The following is a 27,236-nucleotide window of genomic DNA, read 5'->3' as shown; positions in this document are numbered from 1 at the left end:
TGGGGAGAGGGCGGCCCCTCAGTGCCCCGGCAGCCCCGCTATCTCGGCGCAGAGCTCGGAGAAGCGCTGGGCGGGCAGCAGCTGCTCGCCGATGACCCGCAGCGCCGCCTCCTCGGTCAGGCTCTCGAAGTGCGGGGCGGTGTGGACGGGCAGGAAGCCGGCCAGCTCGCACACGGCCACGTTGAAGGCCGCGCCGTCCTTGGCGCCGAAGCAGGAGCGGCGCGGCCACAGGACGAGCCGCACCCCGTCCCGGCCGTCGGGCTGCGGCGGCCGGCGGCCCAGCGGGCAGCCGCGGCTCAGCAGCAGGTTGTGGGCGAGCGAGCGGCGCAGCAGCAGGTCGCTGACGGCGAGCAGCGCGTCCGCCACCCGGGCCCGGTCCCGCTCCCCGCCGTCCGAGTACAGCACCAGGCCGCGGGTGTGGTGGCCGCACAGCCGGTGGACGCGGGCCCCCAGGCCGGCCTCGGCCAGCGGCTCGGTGGGCGCCCGCTCCAGCTCCAGCCGGTGCCGCAGGTAGAAGCCGTGCAGGTGCAGGTGGTTGACGGAGGCGAAGGCGCCCAGGCTGTTGAAGCCGACGCGGAAGGCGGGCTCCGAGCTCAGGAAGACCAGCTCCAGGGCCCGGAGCACCGAGGCCCGCGTCAGGCACTGCGGCAGCAGGCGCCCGGGCTCCGGCAGCAGCAGGACGTGGCCGTACTCCAGCGGGCTGACGTTGATGATCAGCAGGGCCTCGGCGTCCCCGCCGGGACCCCCGCCCGGCTCCCGGGGACCCCCGCCCGGCGCCGCGGCCTCGGCACTCGGGCTCCGGCGCAGCGGGAAGAGAATCTCCCGGTGCGGGACGCGGCTGAAGTTGAAGCGCTGCGGGTCGAAGGGCTGCCGCACGCTGAGGATCTCCTGCGGCGGGCGGCGCTCGGTGGCCCGCCGCACGTTGAGCTGCGCCAGCAGGCGGCGGGGCCCCGGCAGCTCCCGGGCCGGCAGCTCGGGCCCCCACAGCCGGTAGCGGAAGCAGCCGGCCCGCATCCGCCGCTCCCAGGCCGAGCGCAGCGCCTGGTCGAAGCGGGAGTCGGGCCGCTCCCCGTCCCAGCGGATGCCGCTCCGGAACAGGTCCGCCTCCGTGTAGACGAAGGCGGGCTCGGGCCTCGGACTTTCCTGCTCCGGCTCCCCCATCAGAGCGGCTCCCGGCCCGGGCTCGCAGCGCGCCGCCATCCCGCGCCTGCGCACAATCCCCTTCCCGGTGCAACGCAGGAACGGACCTTCGGCCCACCACGCCCGTGCCAACCCTTTTTCCCATCTACATTAATCCCACAAATCTGCATTTAAATAAATTGTTTCTTAAATGCAGTGACTGTATCTGATTCCATCGCCTCTTCTGGCATTCAGCATTGTGGAAAAAAAACACTTTCCCTTCAGATTCCCTTTAAAACTCCTTCCTCTCACCTTAAACCTGTCCCCACTTGTTATTCATACCCCTAGAAGGGGGAAAAGATTCTGACTATCTACCCTATTTATGCCTCTTATACTTTTATATGCCTAAATCAGGTCACCCCTCAGCTGCCTCTACTGCAAGGAAAACAAATTCAACCAGTCTCAGCTCTCCTCATAGTTTAAGATATCTTTATTAGTCACATGTACATCAAAACACACAGTGAAATACATCTTTTGCGTAGAGTGTTCTGGGGGCAGCCTGCAAGTGTCGCCATGCTTCCGGCGCCAACATAGCACGCCCACAACTTCCTAACCCGTACGTCTTTGGAATGTGGGAGGAAACCGGAGCACCCGGAGGAAACCCACGCAGACATGGGGAGAATGTACAAACTCCTTACAGACAGTAGCCGGGATTGAACCCAGGTCGCTGGCGCTGTAATAATGTTACGCTAACCGCTACACTACCATGCCCTCCATCTCAGGTAACATCTTGGCCAATCTCCTCTGCGCTCTCCCTGGCACAACCACATCCTTCCTATGGTGTAGTGATCAGAACTGCACACAACACTGGGAGTGCGGTGTAACCAGTGGTTTTTAAAGTTGCAACATAATGTCCCAACTCTTGGATTCTAGGCCTGAGCTATGAAAACCAAGCATGCCACATACCTTCACCACTCTAATCAGCTGTGTGGCTACATTTAGGGAACTATGGGCTTGGACCCCCGTATCTCTCTGTTCATCAACATTCCTTGGTGTCATCCCATATATGTCCTACCCCCTATTTGACCTCTCAAAATGCATGAATTCCAGGAATATTAAACTTCCTAACATTGCGTTTGTGTCAAAGTCATGTTTATTGTCATATGCACAAGTAGATGTGTGCACAGGTGCAATGAAAACCTTACTTGCAGCAGCATCACAAGCACAGGCTAAAGAAATTTGGTTTGTCCCCTTTGACTCTCACCAACTTTTACCGATGCACCACAGAAAGCAGCCTATCTGGGTGTATCACAGCATGGTACGGCAACTGCTCTGCCCAGGACCGCAAGAAACTGCAGAGAGTTGTGGACACAGCCCAGCACGTCACGGACACTAGCCTCCCCTCCTTGGACCCTGTCTTTACCTCTTGTTGTCTTGGTGAAGCAGCCAGCATAATCAAAGACCCCACCCACCCGGGTCACTCTCTCTTCGCTCCTCTTCCATCAGGTAGAAGATACAGGAGCCTGGTGGGGAGGCGAGGGGGGGAACCACCAGGCTCAAGGACAGCTTCTACCCCACTGTGATAAGACTATTGAACGGTTCCCTTATACAATGAGATGGACTCTGACCTCACGATCTGCCTTGTTGTGACCTTGCACCTTATTGCACTGCACTTTCTCTGTAGCTGTGACACTTTACTCTGTACTGTTATTGTGTTTACCTGTACTACATCAATGCACTCTGTACTAACCCAATGTAACTGCACTGTGTAATGAATTGACCTGTACCATCGGTATGCAAGACAAGTTTTCCACTGTACCTCGGTACAAGTGACAATAATAAACCAATACATGGCATCAGATACACAACATTCACATGCAAAACATCAATTAAACATAAATTATACACAGTTTTTACAAGAAAGGACACAATTAGATCAAAGTCCATTTTAGTGTGAATCAGTTGCGTGCAGAAGGTTGGGTCTCTGTATTCCACGGTACTTTTATTTTAAACACGGCGGGTCAATCAGCTGCTCGGTCGGTGGGTAGGGGGTGGATCAATGGGCGGGTCCCTCGGACGAATGGGCGGCGACTTGCTGTGTGACAACCAATAACAACGGGCTCGGTGTCACCAAGTAACCAATTAACATAACGTGCCCTCGGCCACCAATGAAATGCGAGGCCCTTGGACCAATCAGACCGAGCGTCTGGTTGCCATGGTGACGAGCCGCGGCGGCTGTGGGGGCCTGGTCGGTGGGGCCCGTGCGCGTCAGGTGAGAGCGGCCTCGGGTCCCCGCGGAACCGAGTGAGCGGTGGTGCTGCCGGGGGTCCGCCCGGTGGGCAGGCGGCACCGAGGCCCCTCGGTCCCCCCGGCATATTCGGTATCACGCTCCCAGCCCCATGGCAACGCGGCCCGGGGAGCCCTAGCAACCGGCCTGTGACTGAGCCGGGTTAACACTAACTAGTGTTCACCGGATTAACCAGCTAACCTCGTTGCCGATTTAATTCCTGGACAATAACGATATCAAAGTGGTTGCTTTCAGTTTTAATATCTCATTATCAACGAGTTTGAACAGGGAACCCACTGCCTCCTTGGAAAATAAGTCTTAAATTTAGATAGAGGAGGGAAAAAGATCATGTAGAGTCACAGATCCATTAAAGTTATTGGCCATAAAGTGCAGTCTAAACGCTGGGTAGAAACGTGCAAATGATAAATAAAGAGATTCAATTTAAACGTTTCAATCACCTTCTCAAAAATATAAATCACAAATTACAGAAAACGTCAGACATACTCAGCAGGTCAGGCAGCGTCTATGGTGGGAAATGAGCAGCCGACGTTTTGGGTCGAGACCCTTCATCTAGACTGGATAAAAGGAGAGGAGATGGCCAGTATAAAAAGGGGGGGGGGGGGGGGGGAGAGGTGGAGCAAGAGCTGGTGATCCAGGTGAGAGGGGAATGATGGGCAGGTGCGGGAAATCACAGAAGGGGGTCATTCAGTGCCCTTCATTTCCGTGCTAATATTTTCATCTGAGAAATGGACCATCCGATAGCTTACCTTGGTGAAGGATCTTTATGTGTGTATATTGGCAGGGATATGTCTAAAGTTACAGAGCTGAAAGTTCAAACAAGATATGATCCCTACCAAGGTAATCTGTGCCGATTAATTTGAGTCAGAGGATGCTTATATAAGTCTTTCTCCCTTTTAAGAAGGCACTATGAATGCACCTAGAGGCAGGAGTGATTCTGAGGGAGATTCAGCAGAGGAGGAAGTAGAGAATGAAGAGGAGAGTCCATTTGAGGAGTCAGAGGATGAAACTGAATCAATTCCAAATAAAGCAAACATGCTTGAAAGAAGCATTACAACTCAAGAGTTGATGACCTGCATTAAGCAGGCAGAAGAACTGGGAGACAAAGAGGGTCTTCACAAACAGGAACTTGTCATACCCAAACAGCAAAGCAAAGAGAAGAACATTAAAGAGGAGCCAGTCAAGAAGAAAAAGAAGAAGAGGCGAAGGTATAAGCAGGACTGACTTTATGATAATTCCACTGGGTCTTTTGTGCTTTTACCAATACGATTTCAATTTTCCACACTGATCTGCACACTGACAAGTGAAGCTTGTTAACACTCCTCACATTGACCACTATATCTCAGTGGTACTCCCTCACAGCAACTACTAGAACTTGGATGCACTACTTAAACTGGTCAGTGTATCACAGGGATAACATTTACACTGATGGGTCTGACTTGGGGCCACTCCATTGCATCCATGGGTCCTTGGGTTAATGCTATTTCATTTCAGTCCCAGTCTCTTCTCTTTTGCAGGTGTATTGGTGTCAATCTCATCAATTGCAAGTATGAAAGTGGTAAGTTCTAATGTAATTAAGGGATTAATAGGCCGGGGAGACTTGCTGAGACCAGGTTTTCCTCTCCAGTTTTACTTGTCCTCTCTAGGCACTATTTTTGGGTGAAATTCCTTTGGCCTCAGCCCATCTCTTGTGTGGTTGACTGTATGTGAGTTTTGACAGTGTGTGTTGACTAGCCTTCTCAAATTTGAGCTATTTGTGATTTCCACTCTAATCGTGGTGCTCCTGATGTCCAGACATAAGGACTCCCTGGCAAGAAATCATAAACTCTAGTTAATTCCACCACACCCACCCCTCCCTGGCCCATAGATTACAATCAGATAAAGAAACGTATGACTCATGATTGCTGCCGTGGCTGTACTCTGCAAAACTCAACACAGACTTGCAGATATCTTTGTAGTCCAATTTCTAAATATCTATTTTGATCAGTATTTTTTGATATTTTAATCCACTTACCAAATTTGATGATGACTGATTCATTTACATTGCTTACAATGCTTAATTACTAAACTAACTAGTAGAAGTTTTGAATATTTTTGTCTCCTTGTCTCCTCTTTTTATTTATGTTTCAATCTATGAATATTTTGTTTATTCTTTGCCTTTATTATACATTGCCTTTTTCTAATTCTCTTTCCAATTTTGTACCTTTCCCTCGCTGTCTGTTCCTCCATTTCTGCGTTATGATGACAGTTTATGTCTCCACCCTGTGTTCCAGTCCGCCGTGCAACTCGTCGATGTGGACTGAAGGAGGTTGGAGAGGATGAGGAATGGACATTGTACTGGACTGACACGTCTGTCTCTCATGAAAGAGTCATGGAACTGAAGCGTTTTCAGGTCAGGGCTGTTGCACTGAAGAGCACAGTACTGAAGCCATGTGTCCTTAAGTCTGTCCCTCCACCTTCTCCTTGACCTTTGGTCTGAGAATTTAAGATAGAAACGTGGTCTGGGTTCAGATCATTGCTGATTTCTTTCCCAGCCTTTCCTGCTCTCAATTCCTTTCGTTTTTCATTCTGTGTTGTGTGGTAGATGGAATCATTGATATTTTTTTCAAATGTTTCAATCTCTGCAGAAAATTAATCACTTTCCAGGAATGAGTGAGATTTGTAGGAAGGACCTACTGGCCAGGAATTTGAACAGGATGCTGAAACTCTTCCCAAAGGAATATAACTTCTTCCCCCGTACATGGTGTTTACCTGCTGAGTGAGTGATCTTAAAATGAAGTGTAGGTTCTGTCCTAAAAGATAAAGATCTGTGGTTGTTTTTTTAAAGAAAGAAACTTTTATTTATCCAGCATCTCATCACATTTCTCAGGATGTCCCACAGCACTTCACAGACAATAGAGCATTGGAAGCTTTGTTATATAGGTGAGTGCACTGCAAGGTACCACAGACAGTAACCACTTAAACTGTGGTTCATTGGTATTGCTATTCAAGGAATATTGGCCACCTGTTTGGGAGCTGTTCCTGCTCACCATTAACCAATCACAGCATGGCTCTTCTTTGGGACAATGTTATATTATTAGGGCATCTGGCAAATAGGTTGGAGACAAAGGTGGTTTTGCACAATTCACTTCAGGGAATTGGTAGCTGTTTGAAAGGCTAGCTTTGATTGAATTGGTGTTTGAACCTTCTGGTTAGAGGACATATTACATTTAATTGTGACTTGTATTGATAATTGGATGTTAATCACGTGATCTTTGTATATTCTGTTTATATTCTGCACAGTTTTGGCGATTTTCAGGCCTATTGCAGAATGAAGAAGCCAAAGACGTATATCTGTAAACCAGATTGTGGATGTCAGGGCCGGGGGATTTTCATTACCAGGAATCTAAAGGAGATTAAACAAGGGGATCGACTGATCTGCCAACAATACATTTCCAAGGTATTACATTGCAGTTATAGCGTAGAAAGAGGACAAAAAAGAGTGAGCAACCATTTTACTTCTAATTTTCCCTCCAACAATCCCACTTTCCTCTGTCAGTACTTAGTAACTGAACCATCTAAATAACATGACAAGGAAAGCCCACTCACCTTGTCAGAGTTTATTTTTCCGGTGTTCTACTGAAGTTTTCTATGGTTAGAAGCTAGGAAATAGGATTAAAGTGCAGAGGTTCATTTGAAGAGCTGGCATTTACACCAATGCCATGGGCCATTGACTTCCTACAGTGCTGTGATAAGATAAGATCTTTATTAGTCACATGTACATCGAAACACAAAGTGAAATGCATCTTTTGCGTAGAGTGTTCTGGGGGGAAGCCCGCAAGTGTCGCCACACTTCCGGCGCCAACGTAGTATGCCCATAACTTCCTAACCTGTATGTCTTTGGAATGTGGGAGGAAACCGGAGCACCCGGAGGAAACACACGCAGAAACTTGTGTTCCAAATGTTTCTTATATTTGTGTCTCTATTCCTGTAATAGATTATTCCAGATACTTTTTTTTTCATATTTGGTCATTCATTATTCCTCTTTTGGACAATATTGGAATCATTTTCTTCCCCCAGCCCACTTCTCTCCTCGCCCTTCTAGTGCAGTACGGCCACTAGACCAGTACACAACAGTCTATGAACAGACTGATGTCTCTTAGTGTCTCTGCATAGCACGTAGATTTGTTGTGGTTTGAGCAAGGTGTCTTATTTGCCATGAAGGTGATTGACACCTGATACATGACTAGTCACTGTCTAATGAGGTCTTTGTTGTTCCTTTTACAGCCTTTCCTCATAGATGGTTTCAAATTTGACCTCCGTGTTTACGTCTTGGTCACATCCTGTGACCCCTTTCGGATTTACATTTATAACGAAGGTCTGGCAAGGTTTGCAACCAGCAAATACCATGAGCCCTCCAGCAGCAACTTGGTAACTCTTGATTTCTGCTTTTATCATATTACATCAAAGCTTAATTTCTTCACTCTGCATTTTGTTGTCTGAGCCTTTTGTCACAGTAAAGTGACACTGCAGAGGAAAAGAAAAAAACTTGATTTTCCACTGCCTTTTATTTTTACGACCAATGAATTACTTGCTTTAAAGTAGAAAATGTTCTATCCCAGCTTCTACCCCACTGTGATAAGACTATTGAACGGTTCCCTTATACAATGAGATGGACTCTGACCTCATGATCTACCTTGTTGTGACCTTGCACCTTATTGCACTGCACTTTCTCTGTAGCTGTGACACTTTGTACTGTTATTGTTTTTACCTGTACTACATCAATGCACTCTGTACTAACTCATTGTAACTGCACTGTGTAATGAATTGACCTGTACATTCGGTACACAAGACAAGTTTTTCATTGTGCCTCGGTACAAGTGACAATAATAAACCAATACCAAAATGTGCAGATCAACTAAAACAATATCAGGTAATCTCTTAACAATTGTTGACTGAAGAGAAAAAAGTAGCCAAGGCATGAGATATTTCCTCTGCTTCTCCCACGTTTTTGCATCTTCATGGTTTAATGTATTATCCATAGAGTGAAACTTCCATCAGTGCAGCACTTACTCATTGCCACCTTGGAAGTTTCATCCTGGATTACACACTCTGGTGTGAGCCTTGCCCAGTAGTGTGTTTGACACCACGGTAGAGAGCAGTACTTGTGATTTGTTGTTTTCTCTTATCGCTTTTCTCTTGTCCAGAAGATGGTGAATGTTACTGGGCAATTAAGCCACATGCTGTCGGTAGTTACCTTCACTACTTCCCTTGTTATAATAATGTTTGGCTGACCAAAGATCTTAAATAACCCTGGAATTCAGAGAGGTCTTCATTTCTCACACTAGTTTGTGGTGTTTATACTTTGAGTCTGAAAGTTTGAAAAGGTCTCTTTATACCACTGTCAGCAAGATCAGCAGTTGCTATGCTGGAGGATTAGTGGGAACATAGATTCAAGCTTTATCTATAGCCCCCTGGGAATATGCAGCTTGCATCAATAATAATTTACAGGTTAGAGCTTTAATAATCCATAGCTTAATTGTAGATTCTAGCATGGGGCATCTGTCAGCACCACAGTGAAGAATCAGGAGCGGGGAACTATATTTCATTGGTTAAGATAGCTAGAGAAGCACACGTTAGGGCAGAAAGGTCATTGAGCTGAAACCTCAGTTCTGTTTTTCTGTCTCCACAGATGCTGTCTGACCTGCTGAGTATTCCAGCAGTTTTTTTTTCAGATTACCAGCATCTGCAGTTTATTGATTTTTATATATCAAAGGTTCTTTGATACCCAGGCATGCAAAGAGATGTTAGGACAGGCAACCTAAAGCATTGTGCAAGAGGTAGGTTTAAAGTGCTTCTTGGTGAGATGTAGGAGAAGGGACCCTTAAGGAGGGAATTCAAAAGTTTGGGGCCTATACAGTTGAAGACCCATTCACCAATGGCAAAGATCAGGCATGTGAAAGAGACTGGAGCTGGAGGTATGCAGAGAACTCCTAAGGTTAATGGATTGGAGGAGGTTACAGATTTAGTGAGGGATGTGGGCATGGAGGGAGCATGTGAAACCCTCGTCTCAAATCACTGAAGTATTTTGTTTGTTGATGACAGGATGACATCTGTATGCACTTGACAAACTATGCCATCAACAAGCATAGCAAGAACTTCATCAGAGATGGGGACAGTAGCAGCAAAAGGTACTTAAATGGGTTGGGAAGGGAAATCTTACAGTGAACCATTTACTTTTACTATCAGTATGCAGCATCATTGTTGAAATGACTGGTTAAGGTAACTGGACAAGTTGTTGAGGGAAATATGTGGCACCAGGTATCACTGGTGGCTGATTTTGTCAGACTCCTCAACACTTAAGTACAAAATTTTAGTGATGTAAAAGGAACTTCTAGTTTTAGTATAAACCTGATGTTATTGTTCCATTTTCAGTTGGCATCTTCAACACCCGAAGCCAATTATGCCGATGGTGCAATGTGTTTCTCAGTCACTGTGTCAATAGGGGCTGTATGATACCAGCAGTGAAGCCTTGTTAGTTTCATCTGGGTCAGCTCAGAACATCTTATTGACCAATTGTAAGGTCTTGAAAATAATTCTCAATGGGAACAGAATTGGAGTCTTCTAGCCCATTATATCAGGATAGAATTGAAAATTGGTATGCTTTGTACCAGGCAACTGATTTGCAACTCTAGTCATGCACTTGGGTAATATCAAAAGTATACCCATTGCTGCCTGATGTACAAGTTAAAATTAGTGCAATCTTTGACCATCCTTGTTAGTTCACCCATTCTGTGTTCTGTATTATATAGAAAATTGTCTTCACTTAACAAATGGTTGGCGGAACATGGACACAACGTGACAAAGGTCTGGGCAGACATTGAGGACGTCATTGTTAAAACTCTAATTTCTGCCTATCCGATCTTGAAGCACAATTACAGGACTTGTTTCTCCAGTCATTTCTGTGGCAGTGCCTGCTTTGAGATACTGGGATTCGATATTCTGATGGATCGTAATTTGAAGCCATGGCTCTTGGAGGTGGGTTAAATGACAAAGAAAGGGTGATGACAAAACAGTGCACAGGGGACATAATAGCTAATCTTGTGACTGTTTTTGATGTTGGCTCAGGAATCCGGGTAAGACTTGCAGTAGAAAACGGGGTTCTTTAAATGTCTACACAAATCACTTTATTGAACCTCGACTCTGTATTTCACCTGAAAGCTGACAGTGCAGCACCCCTTCAGTACTGCAGTGACAGTCTGGATCAAGTGCTACAATTTCTGGAACAAACCCAGGCCCCACAACCTTTCATTTCTCACTGAGCCAAGCTGACGTTTAACCTCTGGTTTTGGGACCAGTGTGAGAGATCAAGTCCTGATAAAATGATGACAACTTTTAAATGAAGATGATGTTCATGGTTGCTATGCATGCTTTGGGCAAAATGTTCTAAAACAGTAGTGGGCAGTCAATATTGAAGTTAGTGATAGGGTGGCCAAGCAGCCATGGAGGGATGCTCAATCTTGGAAAGGATTTTCTAGTTGTCCGAAGGATAGTGATTAGAAACGGGAGCCATGATTTATTTACACTGCAGCACAGAGGCTTTGGGGCCAATTGTGGTTTCTGCCCAAGGTGAGATCAATTCATTTAATGTATGCTAAATCAATCAATCTCTCTTTGTAATAAAAACAGAAAATGCTGGAAATGTTCAGCAGGCCAGGCTGCATCTGTGGAGTGAGAAAACGGAGCTAACATCTCAGATTGATGGCATTTTGTCAGACCTGGGAAAAGTTGGAGAACAAGCAGAGAAGAGGGAGGGGTGGAGAAAATCTGTGGTAGGACAGAGAATGGGAGAGACTGAATGATGCAGGTAGTATTGGTTCCAGTTGAGGAAGGGTTCTGAAGGCTTGTTACTTGCAGTTGATCTGTCTGGTGGATGTTTAAATAGAGAATGAATGAGAACGGAGGAAACAGCATGTTGCCGGAACTGTGGATTGCACTTCACTGCAGTGGTTGGAAACCTGAGATGGAAGAGAATGCTGCAAATATCCAGCAGGTCAGGCAGCATTTCTGGAGGAAAAACTTATTTAACTTGCATGGTGATGATCTGTCAGCAGAACTGGACTGTTCTGACTATCTGAAATTCATTGTAGAGTCCTGAGGGCTGTAACGTGCCTGGTTGCAAGATGAGATGCTGATCATCAAACTTGCAGCAGACTTTGTTGAAATAATGTCGGAGGCCAAAAATCAGAGAGGTTGGAGAAGGAGTGGGAAGGAGAATTGAAGTGGCAGGAACATCTGGGTCACTTAGGGACTGAACTGCAAACTGTTTACACTGGAGAAAGCAAAAACAGATTGGGTAGAGGTGATTACATTGTAAAAACTGAGTGCAATACACTAAGCTGAAAGAAGTGCATAGAACATTACAGTGCAGTACAGGCCCTTCGGCCCACAATGTTGTGCTGACATCTTATCCTGCTCTATCTAACCCTTTCCTCCCACGTAGTCCTCCATTCTCTATCATTCATGTGTCTACCTAAGAGTCTCTTAAATGTCCCTTGTGTATCTGCCCACACAACTCTGCCGGCAGTGCGTTCCATGCACCCACCACTCTCTGTGTAAAATAAAAAAAACTTGCCTCTGACATACCCCGCCACCCCCCCCCCCCCCCCCCCCAACCATACTTTCCTCTAATCACCTTAAAATTATTCCCTCTCATGTTAGCCATGTCCGCCCTGGGAAAATGTCTCTGACTGTCCACTCGATCTATGCCTCTTATCCTCTTGTACACGTCTATCAAGTCACTTCTCGTCTTCCTTCGCTCCAAAGAGAAAAGCCTTAGCTTGCTCAACCTATCCTCATAAGACATGCTCTCCAATCCAGGCAGCATCCTGGTAAATCTCCTCTGCACCCTCTCTAAAGCTTCCACATCCTTCCTATAACGAGGCAACCAGAACTAAACACGATACTCCAAGTGTGGTCTAACCAGAGTTTTATAGAGCTGCAACGTTACCTCGTGGCTCTTGAACTCAATACCCCGACTAATGAAGGCCAACACACCATATGCCTTCTTAACAACCCTATCAACCTGTGCAGCAACCTTGAAGGATCTGTGGACATGGACCCCAAGATCCCTCTGTTCCTCCACACTATCATTGTCCTGCCATTAGCCTTGTATTCTGCCTACAGATTCGATCTTCCAAAGTGTATCACTTCACACTTTTCCAGGTTGAACTTCATTTGCGACTTCTCAGCCCAGCTCCTGTTGTAACCTACAGCAACCTTCTACACTCTCCACAACACCACCAACCTTCGTGTCATCTGCAAACTTACCAAGCCATTCTTCCACTTCCTCATCCAAGTCATTTATAAAAATCACAAAGAGCAGGGGTCCCAGAACAGATCCCTGTGGAACACCACTGGTCACCGACCTCCAGGCAGAATCCGCTCCATCTACAACCACCCTCTCTTCTATGGGTGAGCCAATTCTGAATCCACACAGCCAAGTTTCCCTGGATCCCATGCCTTCTAATTTTCTGAATGAGCCTTCCATGAAGAACCTTATCAAACGCCTTACTAAAATCCATGTACACCACATCTACTGTTCTACCTTCTTCAATATGCTATGTCACATCCTCAAAGAATTCAATCAGGCTTGTGAATTACCTGAGTGTTTGGATCCCTGGATGGTGGGAAGGGAAGAGATGAAAGGGCAGTGTTACATCCCCTGAGGTTGCATGGAAAAGTGCCATGAGAAGGTGAATGTGTGTGGTGGAGATGGAGGAATGAACCAGGGAGTCGTGAAGAAATGGCCCTTTTGGAGTGGAGGGAGAGGAAGATGTGTCTGGTGGTGGCACCATATTGAAGATGGCAGAAATTATGTTGAATTTGGAGGCTAATGGTGTGGATGGTGAGAACAAGGCGAATCCTTTCCTTGCTCTGGGTATGTGAGAGGTAGTGAGAGCAGAAGTATTGCAAATAGAGGTGATTGGGAGCCCTGTTGACTATGGTAGAGGGGGAGCCATGGTTAAGGAAAAGGGGACACATTTCAATAGGATCACATTTCAGAAGGTCTGGTGTGGAAAGTGTCTAATGTATTCATAATGATGTCTGTTAATTATGTATCAATGCCATACCCATATTTTGCTTCCCAGGTGAACCATTCCCCCAGTTTTACCACTGATTCCAGGCTAGACAGAGAGGTGAAGGACAATCTTCTGTATGATACAATTTGTCTGATAAACCTTGGAGCAAGTGACAAGCAGAAAGTGACTGAGGAGGAGAGGCGCAGGGTGCAGGAACGCCTGTGGCAGCGTCATTCAACCCGCGAATTAAGGTAGAGAAATTGGAGTCCAATGGTACATTATATAAAAGTCTGACCTCCTGCACAACCTCTTGACCTAGAGCTAAAGCTTCTTTCAAGACCTAGAGGTAAAGTCAATTGTTGAGAGACCAAGGGGTCCAAGTTCATAGTTCCCTGAAAGAGGCAACACAGGTGGATAGAGTGAAGGTATATGGCATGCTTGTCTTCATAGGTTGGACATAGAATATAAGAGTTGGAATGTTATGTTGCAACTTCACAAAACACTGTTTAGGCCGCACTTGGAGTATTGTGCTCACCACGTTATAGGAAGGATGTAATTGCTGTGGAAAGAGGTGCAGAGGAACACGCTGCCAGAGGAGGTGCTGGAATCTGATACAATCGCTACGTTTAAGAGATATTTAGACAGATTACTTAAATAGGCAAGGTATAGAAGGATACAGTCCTAATGTAGGCAAATGGGATTGGTGTAGCTAGGCAAAGAGGTGGATGTGATGGGCCCGTTTCTATTACATTCCACCAGTGATAGATGCCTCGGCTGTAAGCTTTGAAGTTCCCCGAGCATTGCTCCTTACTTGTTGACTGAATTTGGCAAGGCTGGCATGAAACCCCACACCAGAAATCTGAAATAAAACTGTTTTTGGTTGAGGATCTTTTGCAATCTTGTGTCCAAAATGCCTTCCAACCAAAGAGGTATTTTTGAATTGTAATTAATTTTGTAGTGTACAATGTTTGCGAGCCAATTTGTACATGGAGTGATGCATTTATCACCCATTCCTATTTGCTCTTGCGAAGGTGGTGGTTGGTCAGCTTGAATTGCCAGCAGTGTGATTCACTGAGTGGGCTGCTAGACCACCTTGGAGGCTAGATGATAGCCAACTGCATTGATGTGGGAGTGAATCTGCATGTAGATTCAGAAATGATAAGGATGATGTATTTCCTTCCCTAAGCAAACTGGTTGTTTTTACAACATTCCAACAACTCCACAGTAATTCATGTTGATCCTGGCTTTCTATTGCCAGGATGTTTAAACTGAACTCAAATTCTCAAATTGCCCATGGTGGAATTTGATCTGTGGTTTATTCTTCCTGGTCTTTAGCAGCCTAGTATCTTCAGTCGAAAACAGACTCTCACCCTGGAGGTAAAGTGTCCTTTTAGCCTTGGGGAAAGATTCCAACTGTGTTTGCAATGTCTTGAAACCAACAAGGCGAAAGAATATGGGTGTCCCCACATAGTTGGAGAAGTTGGGAGGGGGCTGATAGGGAGAGACAGTTGGGACTGAGGAAGGGCAAGGTGTTGGCGTATAATAGAAATTATAGAGAGCTCGGGCGGCAGCTAACACAAGCTCCTTCTGATTGGTGTATTGTGCTTGACCACTGGATGAGGTGCTGATCGTGGGTTAAAACTGTTTTTGCTACATTTTATTTTCCATATAAATAATAATACAAGTGTGAAAATCTTGCAACAGCGTTCCTGACCAGATACTCATGGATCAGTTGATCGGATGAAACAGTATTCCATCTATATGGGTCTTTTGTTCTTTTCATGGGTTTAATCTTACCCAGAGACTCTTTACATTTTCTTGCCTCCTCCCCCAAAGGAGCTGCAAGAGCAGCAGCTGTGAGCAACTGTCCCCTCTGGTTTACCATGCAAGTATGGCCTCCAAACATCAATAATTGTCTTTCAATGTTGACTGAATTTCTTGTGGGTGATGGCAGGCTGTTCAATGATTTGTGGTCAATATACAAACAAAGCTGGTTAATCAAGAGCAGGAACCCTGAACAATTTTGCCTTCCTCCCATCCCAGAGGAATTGAAACCAATTGTGCCTTCATCCATGCTGTTGCCACATTGTTCAGTAGCTTATCCTGTGGCCTGTCCATGTGATGAATGATACACTTGCTTTAAAAATACTGCAACTATCTGTTGCATTTAAGAAAGCCCTTTAACTTGGGCTGTGGGGGGAGAAGGTCTTAATGCCGGCAAATGGGACTAATGTAAACCAGCAAAAAGGTTGGCTTGAACGTGGTGGGCGGAAATCTGTGCTGTTAGACTCCATGACTACAAAAATATCTCAAAACTCTTGCCAGAGTGAATCAGAAAGCTGTCTTTTTCCCATCTCCTGTTTTAACATCTATTACCTCCACAGACGGGAGCAGTATGAAAACTATCAGTCAGCCTGGCTCCAGCAGGTGGAAAAGTATGAGAAGGAACACCTGGGAGGTTTCCATTTGATTTACCCACTGTCTGACTCCAAGAAATATGATAATTTTTTTAAACAAAGTGGATCACTTTTTCAAGAAACAATCGCTTCTCGAGCTCGGGAAGAATGTGCCAGGTAGGAACTGACCCCAGGGCACCTGGCTGGAAAACCATCTGTGAGCAAGCAGGCACATTTGTTAATTGTTGATAATAGCTGGAAGTATGGTGGGGTTTAATTCCTTGTTTGGAGACAAGAGTATGTTTCATTTGTATTTAGTTATTGCTGAAGTACAACGTAAAACTATAACCTCTGGGCATTGGCCATGGACCTTCGATATAGAGGTCTTCACTGCTACCCATTCAAGTACATAATGTATTTATCCAGCTTCACAACATCTAGAAATGGGTCATTTCCCTTATTACAATGTTCACAAAATTATACATTTGCCTGTGAAATTTGGTACTAATACCACTTATAGGGCAAAATACTTGATGTGACAAATATAAATATCTGCAGATACTGGAACTCTGAAATAAAAACCAAAGATGCTAGAAATATTCAGTGGTTCAGGGCAGCATCCATAGTGAGAGAACCAGAGGTAACATCTCAGGTTGATGAACTTTCATCAGTACTGCTTAGTGTGACCTTGCTGCTTGTTTGGTTACCTCCTTTTACACTCCTCTCCCTGTGGAGTCCAGCTCCAATGACATCAGTTCCTTTTGTCCACAGTGTCACTCTTTCATCCACAGGCTTAAAGAGCAGTCTGTTCAGCTGTGAAGCAAGACTCCTGAGCCCAAACCTGTCCTTGCACCATGTCCATGGAGGTCCATATTGCTGTATGTGGGATCAGAAGCGGGAGTCTTTGTCGTACTTTTCCACCTGTTCGTAATCCATGAATGTCAGTTTTGAGTCTTTGCCCAGTCTGGCTGGGGTCAGCGGTTTTTATTTTACGTGGGACTGGGAATGTCTGATGTAAATTGATTGATTAGTTATTGTTTTTTTTTGTGATCAGACAGCAACTGGAAGAGATTCGGCAGAAGAACGAACTAAAGGAGTTGGCAAAGGGAAAAAAAGTGAAGGAACCAAAGGATACCCACCTGCACGGCGAGTCAGGGGGTGAGGCTCCTGCGCTGGACCGAGGCTTCAGGAAATACAATCATTGCTTATCCCTAAAGAAAGAGGTACCATTCCCAGTTATTACAGCTAACTTTTATTTTGTTTGCTTAGTTGCTGTGCATCCATCAGATAAACTGAACTGATCGTAATTTAAGTCTAGGGCTAATCTCCAGATGCAGTCATCTGGAAGAGGGTGGAGAATTCTTTATGGATGAGCACTTTGTTAAATTTGCTATCTAAGGAACGTTGAAATTAATAGAGTTTGGAAACCAAAATGTACCATGAAATAACCCTTGCAACGGGAAATGATTGAGACTGTGATAAAGCAGAAATAGTTAGGGATTTCTCCCCATCCAAATTCCTATTCCCCTCCCCTTAATGAGCTGACAGCTGGAACCCTGACCTACTGGGCCCTGATGGAGATTTTTGTGTTTTGGCTAGCTACAGATGAGGTACTGGATGGTTGGAGGTTGGCAAGTGTAGTTCCTTTAGTTTAAGTAGAGCAGCAGGGATAAGCCAGTGAGTATGTCAGTAGTAGGAAAACTATTGGAAAAAATTCTAAATGACAAGATTGATTCACACTTGGAAAAGTAGGGATTGATCAGGTATTGTCAGCTTGGCTTTGGTCACAGGAAATCCTGTCTCACTAATTTGATTTAATGTTTTTGAAGAGGTAACTAAGTATATTGATGATGGCAGTGCTGTAGATGTTGTCTACATGGACTTTAGTAATGTCTTTGAGGCTCCAAATGGTAGGCTAATCCAAAAGGCTAGAGCCCATATGATCCATGGCAAGTTGGCAAATTGGATCCAAAATTGGCTTGGTGATAGGAGGCAGAGGATGTGACCAGTGGTGTATCACAAGAATCAGTGCTAGGGCACTATGTTTGTGGTATACATTAACAACTTGGATGTGAATGTAGGAGGTATGATTAGTGAGTTTGCAGATGACACAAACATTTGTGGTAAGGTCTTGGGTAACAGCACAATATCGATCAGCTGGAAAATCTGAGTGGAGCTATAGCAAATGGAATTTGATCCTGACAAGTGAAAAGTGATGTATTTTGGAAGGTCAAGTAAGGTAAATGATAGGGCTGTAGTGGGTGTTGATGAATAGAGGGACCTGGGGTCCAAGTCCATAGTTCCCTGAAAGGTAGATTGGGTGGTGAAGAAAATATGGGGGATGCTTGCCTTCATCAGCCACTGCACCTCTCAATAATGCCTGGCAATAGATCCTCCACACAGGAAAGGTATTCTCTTCTTGTATCTGAGCAGTCACACAACCACTCCTCCCAAGACTGTTGCATGTTCCACACATTTGCAAAGGTTTGCTCATAAAAAGTAGGGGTCAAAATATGTTGAAAAATTTAAAAATAACTGCAAATGCTGTAAATGTGAGGAAACCAGAAGATGTTGGTAATAGTCTGCAGGTCAGGAAGCACCTGTGCAGATGAGTTAATGTTTTGGGTTGATGAACTAGTTCTGATGGAATGTCATGACTTGAGATGTTAACTATGTTTCTGTCCCCACAGATGCTGCCTGACCTGAGTATTTCCAATGATTTTTCTTTTTATTCATGTCAAAAGATAACTTGGCATTAATGATTCAACCTAACCACCAATATAGTTAAAAGCAATTAGTACACATTAGTATTGAGATAGTATTTATGAATGCTGAGGTAAAATTATAGGCATGGAGCCTTTTCCAGTACACCAGCAATGTTTATCTGGATTGAGATCTTTAATTATGTCCCTGTCAAGCCTGGCCCTGACTCCTCTCTTCCATGAAACTAAAGAGAAGTTGTCTGCAGTCAACATTTGCATCCCTTTCAGATTCAGACCATAGTTTGACCTTTTGATCTTACTGTCAATATCTATTAACATTTCACCCTGAAATAGCTAAATAATGTGGAAAAGTATGCCTTTCCCCTGAAAGGTATCGATTTGCAAATCATTTCACCTCATCCTTACTGGCAAAACAAAGATTTAATGTTCCCCACTGCTGCCTCTCTGTCTTTGTAAAGAGTTCCTTGTTTTTAGATGGCCAGGGATCAATTCCCAAAGCCTGGAGGACACATTTATTAGTCTCTTCATGCACCATGCTATTGAGCCCTCTTCATGTTATGGATTCAGAATTATACCATCCTTGCATACGGCTTTGTATTTGCCCTTCTTCCTCCTCGCTCCATTTCTCATCACGTCCACTAGATGCACGTCTTGCATATTTCCATTTTCCAACAGCCAGTCTCTAACCTTCACCTTTTTTTTGCAGATAAAAGTAGCACATTAGCCTTGAGAAAAGTCCAAAATTAAACAAGCACCCCCTGTAGAAACAGACCCAAGTGGAACACACAGCCCTAGAAGTTGAATGACCTAAACAAAGATATGAGGATTATTGAAGACTAGTGGGGTATCTGCAGATTGCTTGTAACCACTTAAAACTATAATATCCTTTACAACTTCAAGCTGAATTGTCAATACTGTCACTTGCTGATGTCAACCTCATGTCCCTTGTTCCCCTAAATCCTACTTGGCAACTAGATCCTGTACAAAATCTGGAGGAGGAAGAGGCTACACTATCGCATGCTTCATTACTCTCAGCAGTAACTCTGTCTTTGGTTGAATAACCAGCCACAGAGGTCTGTCTGTGATGCAAGACCCAGCAGAAGGAAGGTGGGGGCATGTATTGGTGGCAGAGACGGTGAAGACAAGGTGCCCATAAGTGAGCAACTTGAGCCCAACCATGGAAAGAAACTGCTTTCCCCTCGAAGCTTTTACTCCAGGTATTGGAAGGCCTGCCTAAGATGTTGCACCACGATGTCTGTACGTAAGGAGGTATCATTTCCAGTAGCGTCAACACCTTGCGATCTTCCACTTCCAGGAATGGTGCAGCCTCCACAGACGTCACTAGCTGGAAACTCAATCATGCAAGTTGCAGGCTTCACGAGGGGAGAAAATTGAGGGGTTGTGGTGGTGGAGGAGGTGTCCACCTTGGACGTTGGAAATAGAGACAGCCTCTTGAGGAGTCATTTACTGCCTATGGTCTGCTCTCTCGTGAAGTGTTGCACATCAGTCCCACCCCTTTTCCAAGGAGTGAATGGACACGGAATGTGTTGACTTCTCTTAGGCTGCCAGCAGACACAATCTTTTGCTATGCCCTCACCTCACCATCGTACTGGCAAGACAGCTAGCCCTTACTGTCCCAGCAGCAGGCACAGTGTAGCAATCTGCTGCTAGGACCTCAGTTGAAGCACCTTGGTCACTATCCACAAGTTCCCTGGTCAATAGCCGCTCTTCATCAGCATCACTGAGCCCAGTAGAAGATTAGTTCTAGTAGGAGGCGTGTTAAGGAATCTTTTCATAACTTGTATTGGCACTTGGATAAATGGGAGGCAGTCTGTTGTGTTGAGAATTAAGTTCAGCACATTTATCACGTGTTTGAGTTTGCATTGTCAATGTGTCATTGATTCATTGATATTGTAAGTTGGTTGAATGGTTCCCAGTGTTATTTAATGGAGGGTTACAGGAGTGGTGGGAGGTGGTAGTGGAACCTGTTAATGAGGAGAAGTTGTGTGTAACTTTTGAGAGGAGGGGATGAACTGATCTTTAAGTGCTGGCCCCTGGCATCTCTGGCTCCAGTGTGTTGACTTGGCTCTCCCATTGCTATCTTGTGTTGTGAATCACAGTAGTTGTCAGCATGACTTGCTGTAGAGCATCCTTTTGTGCTGCAGTTCCAATCCAGGGACTTGAGTCCATTATCCAAGCTGGGTCTCCAGTCCAGCACTGAAGGGGTTCTACACTGTGCCACCTTTCTGATGTTGAATTAGTCAAGGCTCCATTTACCCTCTCTGATTGCATTCAGCTATATCAGAGAAGATCATGAGATACCTCCTGGTGTCCTGGGCAACAATCACCTCCAATTCCCATCACTAAACTTGGGGATTACCTTATTGCTGCCTGTGAGACCTTGCTGTGTGAAAATTGGCTGCAGCACTTGCCGCATTACAGCAGTGACCGCATCTCAAAAATACTTCAGCTGCAAAATACTTTGAAATGTCTTGGAGTAGTTAAAGGCAAGTCTTCTATGAGATGGTATTTGTTACTGTTCTGATTCCAAATACAATTCTGTCTGGCATCTGAATCTTGGCCTCTGTAGTCTTGATGTGGTAATATGTTTCATAACCATTTAGTTGGTCCCATGGAACTTTTATTTTGTCTATGTGACTTGAGAATGATAGTTGGTGAGGAGAGGGGTGCATGAGTTATGTGTAGTGAGTAATACCTGTCCCTCACCAGCCACGTTGATGGAAGGATTGCTGACTTGGGAGACAGTCACACTAAAATTGTTGCTCTGCACTTTCCAGCAGGAATTGTTAGCACTGATCAGGCTCAGGAATCCTGCTTATTTTTCTTCCTTACTCGGTCAGCTACAATGGCCCAATTGCTGCCAAGAATGAAACCACCTCACTTAGAACAAATTGGTTGGATGATAAAGTACTGTACATTTACTTCCAGGACAGATAAATCTAAGTTTTGCTTCAGTAGGAATAAACAATGAAGCCTTACAAACCACACAAACTTTTTAAATCCACATTTGCATTTATTTGCATGATCTCAAGCTGTGGATACTAGCAGATCTTATTGTTCTGATTATGGAGCAATTATACAAGTAAGGATCAAGCCAGCCATGGGGTTGTACTAGAATTAAGCCAAGATGATTGTGATGACCTTGATCAATATGTAGTCTCTTAATTACACCAGTAATAACTTGCAGTACCATGTGTTTGACGTATTTAGTTTTACTAGTTTTCAGAACCAGCAAAGACTGGTAGGAAGAAAGGATCCTACAGCAAATGAGCTTGAACATTGTCAAAAGTTCTAATTTGGTCCTGAATTAGGTGGTACTGCATGGCTAGTGTGGGGAGAATTTAACCGCTGGTGCCAGAAGCATAAAGGATAAAATCTAGTTAAAAATCTAAATGTGCTCTTGACATTTGGGGTGTTTGTGGCTGCCATGTGTGCTCCAAATGGGATTGCTCTTATCCATTAACCTCCCTCATTTTGGGTAAAATACTTACTGGAAAACTCCATAAAAGGAACATCAGGAATAGATTTAGTCAGTGGAAAGATGTTAAATGATACCTTTTTAATTCTGTTGTAGGTCACAGAGCAACGTTTGCCAATGCGTGCTCATCCCATTCACCTCTGTCGACTGACTTTTCAGGATCTCTCTCAAGCCTGGTTAATTTAAATGCATGTGCTCCTAGCCCTTCATAATAAAGATGTTCATTCAAGAATACAATGAGTGTTAATTCTCTTTTAAATTGTCCTTCACATTGACCAAAAATGTCAGCAAACACTTAGAAACAAGCTGCTGATACGATACTTATGTTAGGATATCCTGGTTGAATTTCATTTCAGCACTTTTGTTTAATATCAACTAGGAGACTACCTCCATTGGTACCACATTCTGTTTCCCATAAAAAGAGCTGTACATTAGGATTAAAACAAGAACATTCTGAACAATTCTCAGCAGGAATCAGTAAATGATTCAGAAGAAGATGTATAGAATTATGCCATGGTATTCCTCTTCCGCGACCATATTAACAATATTCCATGCTCGCACTGTGGTTTGATTTTGATGTTAATGCTAGTCTGATGCTTTGTATGACTCATGGCAATTTTAGATGCTGCTCTTTAATCAGCAAGGGTGCAATGAGTTTATATTTTACTATTAATTTGTTATTGAAACATTAGTAATGTGCTGAAATACTGAGGCACCTCAGGAAAAGGGTAATTGCGAGAAATGGAGATACAAGGTCTCGGAGGAACATCTTCCTCAGACTGAAAGATCTCTTATTTTGAATTTACCTGTGTTGCTGACTTGGTATTTTCAGAACAGGAGTAATTTAAACTTATGGTGAATGTGGAAATAAAAAATGAGAGGCCAACAGGTTGACAAATCCTGTGCTGATTTGGATACTTTTAGTTTCTGTAGTAATTTGCATTTTTAGTCGGCTAAAGACGTGTGAATGAGTTTCTTACAGAAATACTGGTCAGTCAACAGGGAAGGTTAACTCATTATAAGACAGTATAAACAAGGCCAGGGACACACTGAGCAGCATAAACAGTGGAGTTCCCAGTCATACTTCATGTCTGAATTGATTGCAGTTTGCATGACAGTAACAGAGGTACAGATAGGTTTGGTATTCCTGAGCTGGGAAGGGGAAGAAGTCGGTTCCTGATCAGGATAGGGCCCTAGTGGAATATTGTCATTCTCAGCTCACCTGGAGAATGGACACTTGAAACATGTATAAAAGAGCTGCCATAACTTGGCACCTTCAGGGGAACGAGGAAGATTAGGCACTGTAAGTAATCTCCACCTGCATAAATTGTATTTGACACTCATTATAACTTATAATCACATAGCAACCAGCCTTTCAGCTTCACAAGTTCACACTGAGGTTTATTTTCACATGATCTGTATAATTCTATTCTACAGAGTTTATTTTTAGTGTGTTAAGCATGCTGTAGGTTTAACTTTCTACAGTTGCTCAAAGTAGTCAGGAGGTGATTGTGTTCACTTGTCTTGTCCTGTTTAGTTTTGTCACTTGTCAAACCTCAGCCTCTCATTCCCACATTCTGTTCACATTAAATTTCACTTAACCATTGCCCCCAACCTTACTGGGGTCTCTAGCACTTAAAACAATTGAAACAAAATTCCTGCCTCATTTGGAAATTCCTTTGTGGCTTTTCCCAAGTCTACTTCCTTCACCATTTTGAGCACAGTGCCCTTTGATTCTACAATATTTCCTTCCTGTGAATTTCTCCCACTATCAGCAGGAACCTTAGCCCACGTAGCTGTGCCTCGCTACTTCCTCAAAACATGTCTCAAAACCTATCTGTGTGGCCAGGCTTTGGTCAAAACTTCTACTCAATATATCTTGGGTTGTCTGCCACAGTAAAGTTATTGTTGAAGTTGAAATCCGTCACTTCTCTTGGCAGCTTCTCAACTCTCTCTTCAGCTGATGTTTGCTTACACAAAGATACAAGTGTTGGAAGCCCCTGCACTCCTTGAGCTCATTCATGACACCTGAACACTGACAATGGGTTGGAAGATGCTCCTAAACTCAGTCCTCATCTGTTGCTCAACAGGAAATTCTGAATCCCTTCCTTTTAAATGAGGATCAGGGTTGGAGTCCCCCCCCCCCCCCACCCCCATGCGGAGAGGGAAACTAATTCTGCACTGGTCCTCTAGGAAGTCGGATTCAAGAGATGCAAGGTCAGTGATTGAAAGTAGCATCAGGACACCATTCATTTGAAGAGAGACTGAGTTGACTAGGTTTCGGTTCTCCAGAGATTCGAAGAATGGGAGGTGACCTTGTAGAAACATACAGAGTTCTTGGAGGGTCAATGCGGGCAGAGTGTTTCCCTTGGTGGAAGAGTCACAGTCTCAAAATAGGGGTAGGTCATTTAGGATTGGGGTGCAGTAATTTCTTCATGAACAGGGTGATGAATGTTTAGAATCCTCTATCCTGGAGGGCTGTGGAGGCTTGGTCACTGATTGCATTTCAGATCTATAGATTATGGATATTGGAGGAAATGAATATGAGGATAAGACAAGAAAATGGTATTTGAGATAGAAGGTTGGCCATGATTTTGTTGAATGGCAGAGCAGGCACAAGGGGCTGAATGGCTTTGCTCATGCTCTTATTTCTTGTATTGTGATCTATTCATGAGCTGTTCGAAGCATGCGAGCTATTGATGCCTTTTCTCTAAATGAATCCCAGAACCTGGTGGTTTGTTGCACTCTTTGGTAACCACATTGTTCTCTTTTGTTGTTGCACGTTTTTACAGGAGGCCATAGACATCATGAAACCACTGGACATTATTGACGAGGAGGAGTTGCAGCGACTCAGTGGGCTGCTGCAGCGGGAGAACCTTCTCCGAGCTCTGGGTGTTATCGAGCAGGTTTATCGTGTGTTGCAAAACACTCCGGGTGTTAGCGGCAGTGTTCAAACTGCTCCTCCGCATGGTACTAACCAGAATAAAGTGAGTTGCGCTGTGTGAGAGTTAGCGGATAATCTTTCAACTTGTGGTAATGCCTTGCTGACCTTGTTCCTACCAGATATCAGGGTGTGTCGTCCCATAATTTTTGGGATCGAGGGTGTGCGTGTCCCTGCATTGCTTTTTATGTGACGGTGCCCACTAGTGGTGCCAAAATTGAAATCAACTTGTTTGATGTATGTCGTAGCCACAGGTAATGCTAACTGCCTGCATCCCACTCCATGTGACAAACTTAATGGTGTGAATGCAAACCTGTTCACAAAGATACTAGCAAGATTGGGAGCACCACCAGGTTCATGTCTTGCTCAATCCTACTCCCTTTTGAAGATGTTTGGCCAGCATTCCCACTAAACTGTAGTAGTCGAGGCTCCAAGTTCAGCTAAAATGAGCACCATGCCCTGAGCCTTTCACAGCTGAAATTGATTCTGGCTTTACCATTTGATAGAGGAAAAGCAAACAAATGTGAATGTTTTCTTTCATAGTGCAAAACTCTTCAAACACTTATTTAGAAACATACTGATATTGTAATGTAGGAAATGTAGCTGTCAATTTGCACACAGCAAAATTGCAGAAGCAGTAATCAGCTAAGTGAACAGTTCTCTCATAATTGGTTAAAGGATAAACATTGGCCAGGACACCAGCAGAATGCTACAGCTCTAATTGGGATTGCCTGCGCTCGCAGGAGAGAGCAGACGTGGCTCGTAGTTTGGTATTGAATCCCAAACCACTACAGTACAGCATTAAAATATTAATCTGGACAATGAGATCAAGACTGTGGACTGGGTCTAGAACCCAGAACTTTTGTCTTCAAAGCAAGACCCAATGAAAGAAAGCTAATAGACTTCAAAAATTCAAAATAATTTATATTTTATAAAACGTCCTTGGTGAGAGGTACCAAGACCAGTTGTAAAACGCCTAGACTATCCTCCCACTATAAAAAAAGGTAAATAGGGGCTTGTGTTGCTCAAGTCTTGCTCATCTGTAAAACTGAACCACATGACATTGGTGCACTGTCCATCAGGATTAATCTTTTGTACGAAAAGGGAAGGAAGTTGGGTATTACTGACCAAAACCTGCAATTTCCATGATCTGGTTAGGCATTAGTTTCTCTTAAACCTTTTCTTTCTTTTATATCCAGCATTTTCTGGAAATGGAAGTGGGAATCTCTGCATGATCTGATGAAGATGTATAAATCCTCAGCTTTGTTCATAAAATCTAGAACCATGCCAAAATATGTTTTACTCCCCAGTTTTTGTTTTTAACCGTGCTGTGAAGAAATAGCAGGGATAAATTATTCTGCCTCTTGCACCTCCTTTACAACTAATTAAGATAAAGGTTCTTACTTTTTCCCTGTACTGACCCCATATCTTCTGTTTCCTTTAATATCAAAAAAAATCACTGTCTTGAATACATTGCAGTGACTGAGTCTCCACAGACCCCTTCATTGGACAGTTTCAAAGATTCACTACCCTCTGGGTATTATAACTCTTCCCTGAAGGGTTGGCCTTTATTTTGAGACTGACCCCTGGTTCTAGGTGTCCCAGCTGAGGGAAACGTTAACTCCACATCTACTGTTAAGCTCAGGAAGAACTTAGTACATTCCAATCAGATTATCCCAGATTCAATGCACGAGAGTTTAGGTCCAGTCTGTTTAATCTCCTCATACAACAACTCCCTCATCATAGGAACCAACGTAGTAAACCTTCACTGCACTCCTATCACAAGTGTATTGTTCTTTAGGTAGGGAGCTACTCTGTCATACCTGGAATACGGTGCAGTTTAAGCAGTTTTCTATAATTGAACAAGCTGTCTCTACTCTTGTGGTCAAATCATTGTGGCATAAGACACTAACATACTACTTGCTTTTTTAAATGCATGCTGCACCGGCAAGGTGACTTTCAATGAATTCTGTGTGGGAATACTTGTGTCCTTCTGAATACCATCTCTCAATCTCTCTCAATTTAAAAAAAAAACTTTGCCTTTCTATTTTTTCCACCAAAGTGATCCTCATGTTTTCCTAAGTTTTATATTTTACATGTCATGTCCTTGCTTGTTCATTTTGCCTGTCAATATGCCCCTAAATCCTCCTCATACCTACACTGCCACTTAGCTTTGTATCTTGGACATGATC

At 44.3% G+C, this 27,236-nt stretch overlaps 2 protein-coding genes across 2 annotated transcripts in view; one reads left to right on the top strand and one right to left on the bottom strand.

Annotated features, from left to right (window-relative positions):
• Positions 1 to 2,248, bottom strand: gdpgp1 (GDP-D-glucose phosphorylase 1). Its single transcript, XM_052042630.1, has one exon. It carries the CDS (start codon positions 1,198 to 1,200, stop codon positions 19 to 21), a length of 1,182 nt encoding a protein of 393 aa, XP_051898590.1. The 5' UTR covers positions 1,201 to 2,248; the 3' UTR covers positions 1 to 18.
• A 2,364-nt stretch (positions 2,249 to 4,612) lies between these two features.
• The window catches only part of LOC127585177 (tubulin polyglutamylase TTLL13-like), a 38,251-nt gene continuing 15,627 nt past the window's right edge, over positions 4,613 to 27,236 (top strand). Inside the window, exons 1-12 of the mRNA XM_052042391.1 lie at positions 4,613 to 4,632; positions 4,942 to 4,982; positions 5,698 to 5,816; positions 6,052 to 6,182; positions 6,707 to 6,863; positions 7,691 to 7,834; positions 9,509 to 9,594; positions 10,216 to 10,441; positions 13,555 to 13,736; positions 15,870 to 16,058; positions 16,936 to 17,104; positions 24,896 to 25,090. Coding sequence (XP_051898351.1) covers positions 5,796 to 5,816; positions 6,052 to 6,182; positions 6,707 to 6,863; positions 7,691 to 7,834; positions 9,509 to 9,594; positions 10,216 to 10,441; positions 13,555 to 13,736; positions 15,870 to 16,058; positions 16,936 to 17,104; positions 24,896 to 25,090 — 1,500 coding nt within the window. The 5' untranslated portion in view covers positions 4,613 to 4,632; positions 4,942 to 4,982; positions 5,698 to 5,795. The remainder of the gene's footprint in view (positions 4,633 to 4,941; positions 4,983 to 5,697; positions 5,817 to 6,051; positions 6,183 to 6,706; positions 6,864 to 7,690; positions 7,835 to 9,508; positions 9,595 to 10,215; positions 10,442 to 13,554; positions 13,737 to 15,869; positions 16,059 to 16,935; positions 17,105 to 24,895; positions 25,091 to 27,236) is intronic.

The sequence above is a fragment of the Pristis pectinata genome, chromosome 32 (genome assembly GCF_009764475.1).
Source record: "Pristis pectinata isolate sPriPec2 chromosome 32, sPriPec2.1.pri, whole genome shotgun sequence".
NCBI classification, from domain to species: Eukaryota; Metazoa; Chordata; class Chondrichthyes; order Rhinopristiformes; family Pristidae; genus Pristis; species Pristis pectinata.
This window is presented reverse-complemented; position numbering and strand designations above follow the sequence as displayed.

Excerpts from the sequence above, each read along its gene's own strand:
- gdpgp1 (XM_052042630.1), bottom strand. The coding sequence starts at position 1,200 with ATGGCGGCGCGCTGCGAGCCCGGGCCGGGAGCCGCTCTGATGGGGGAG.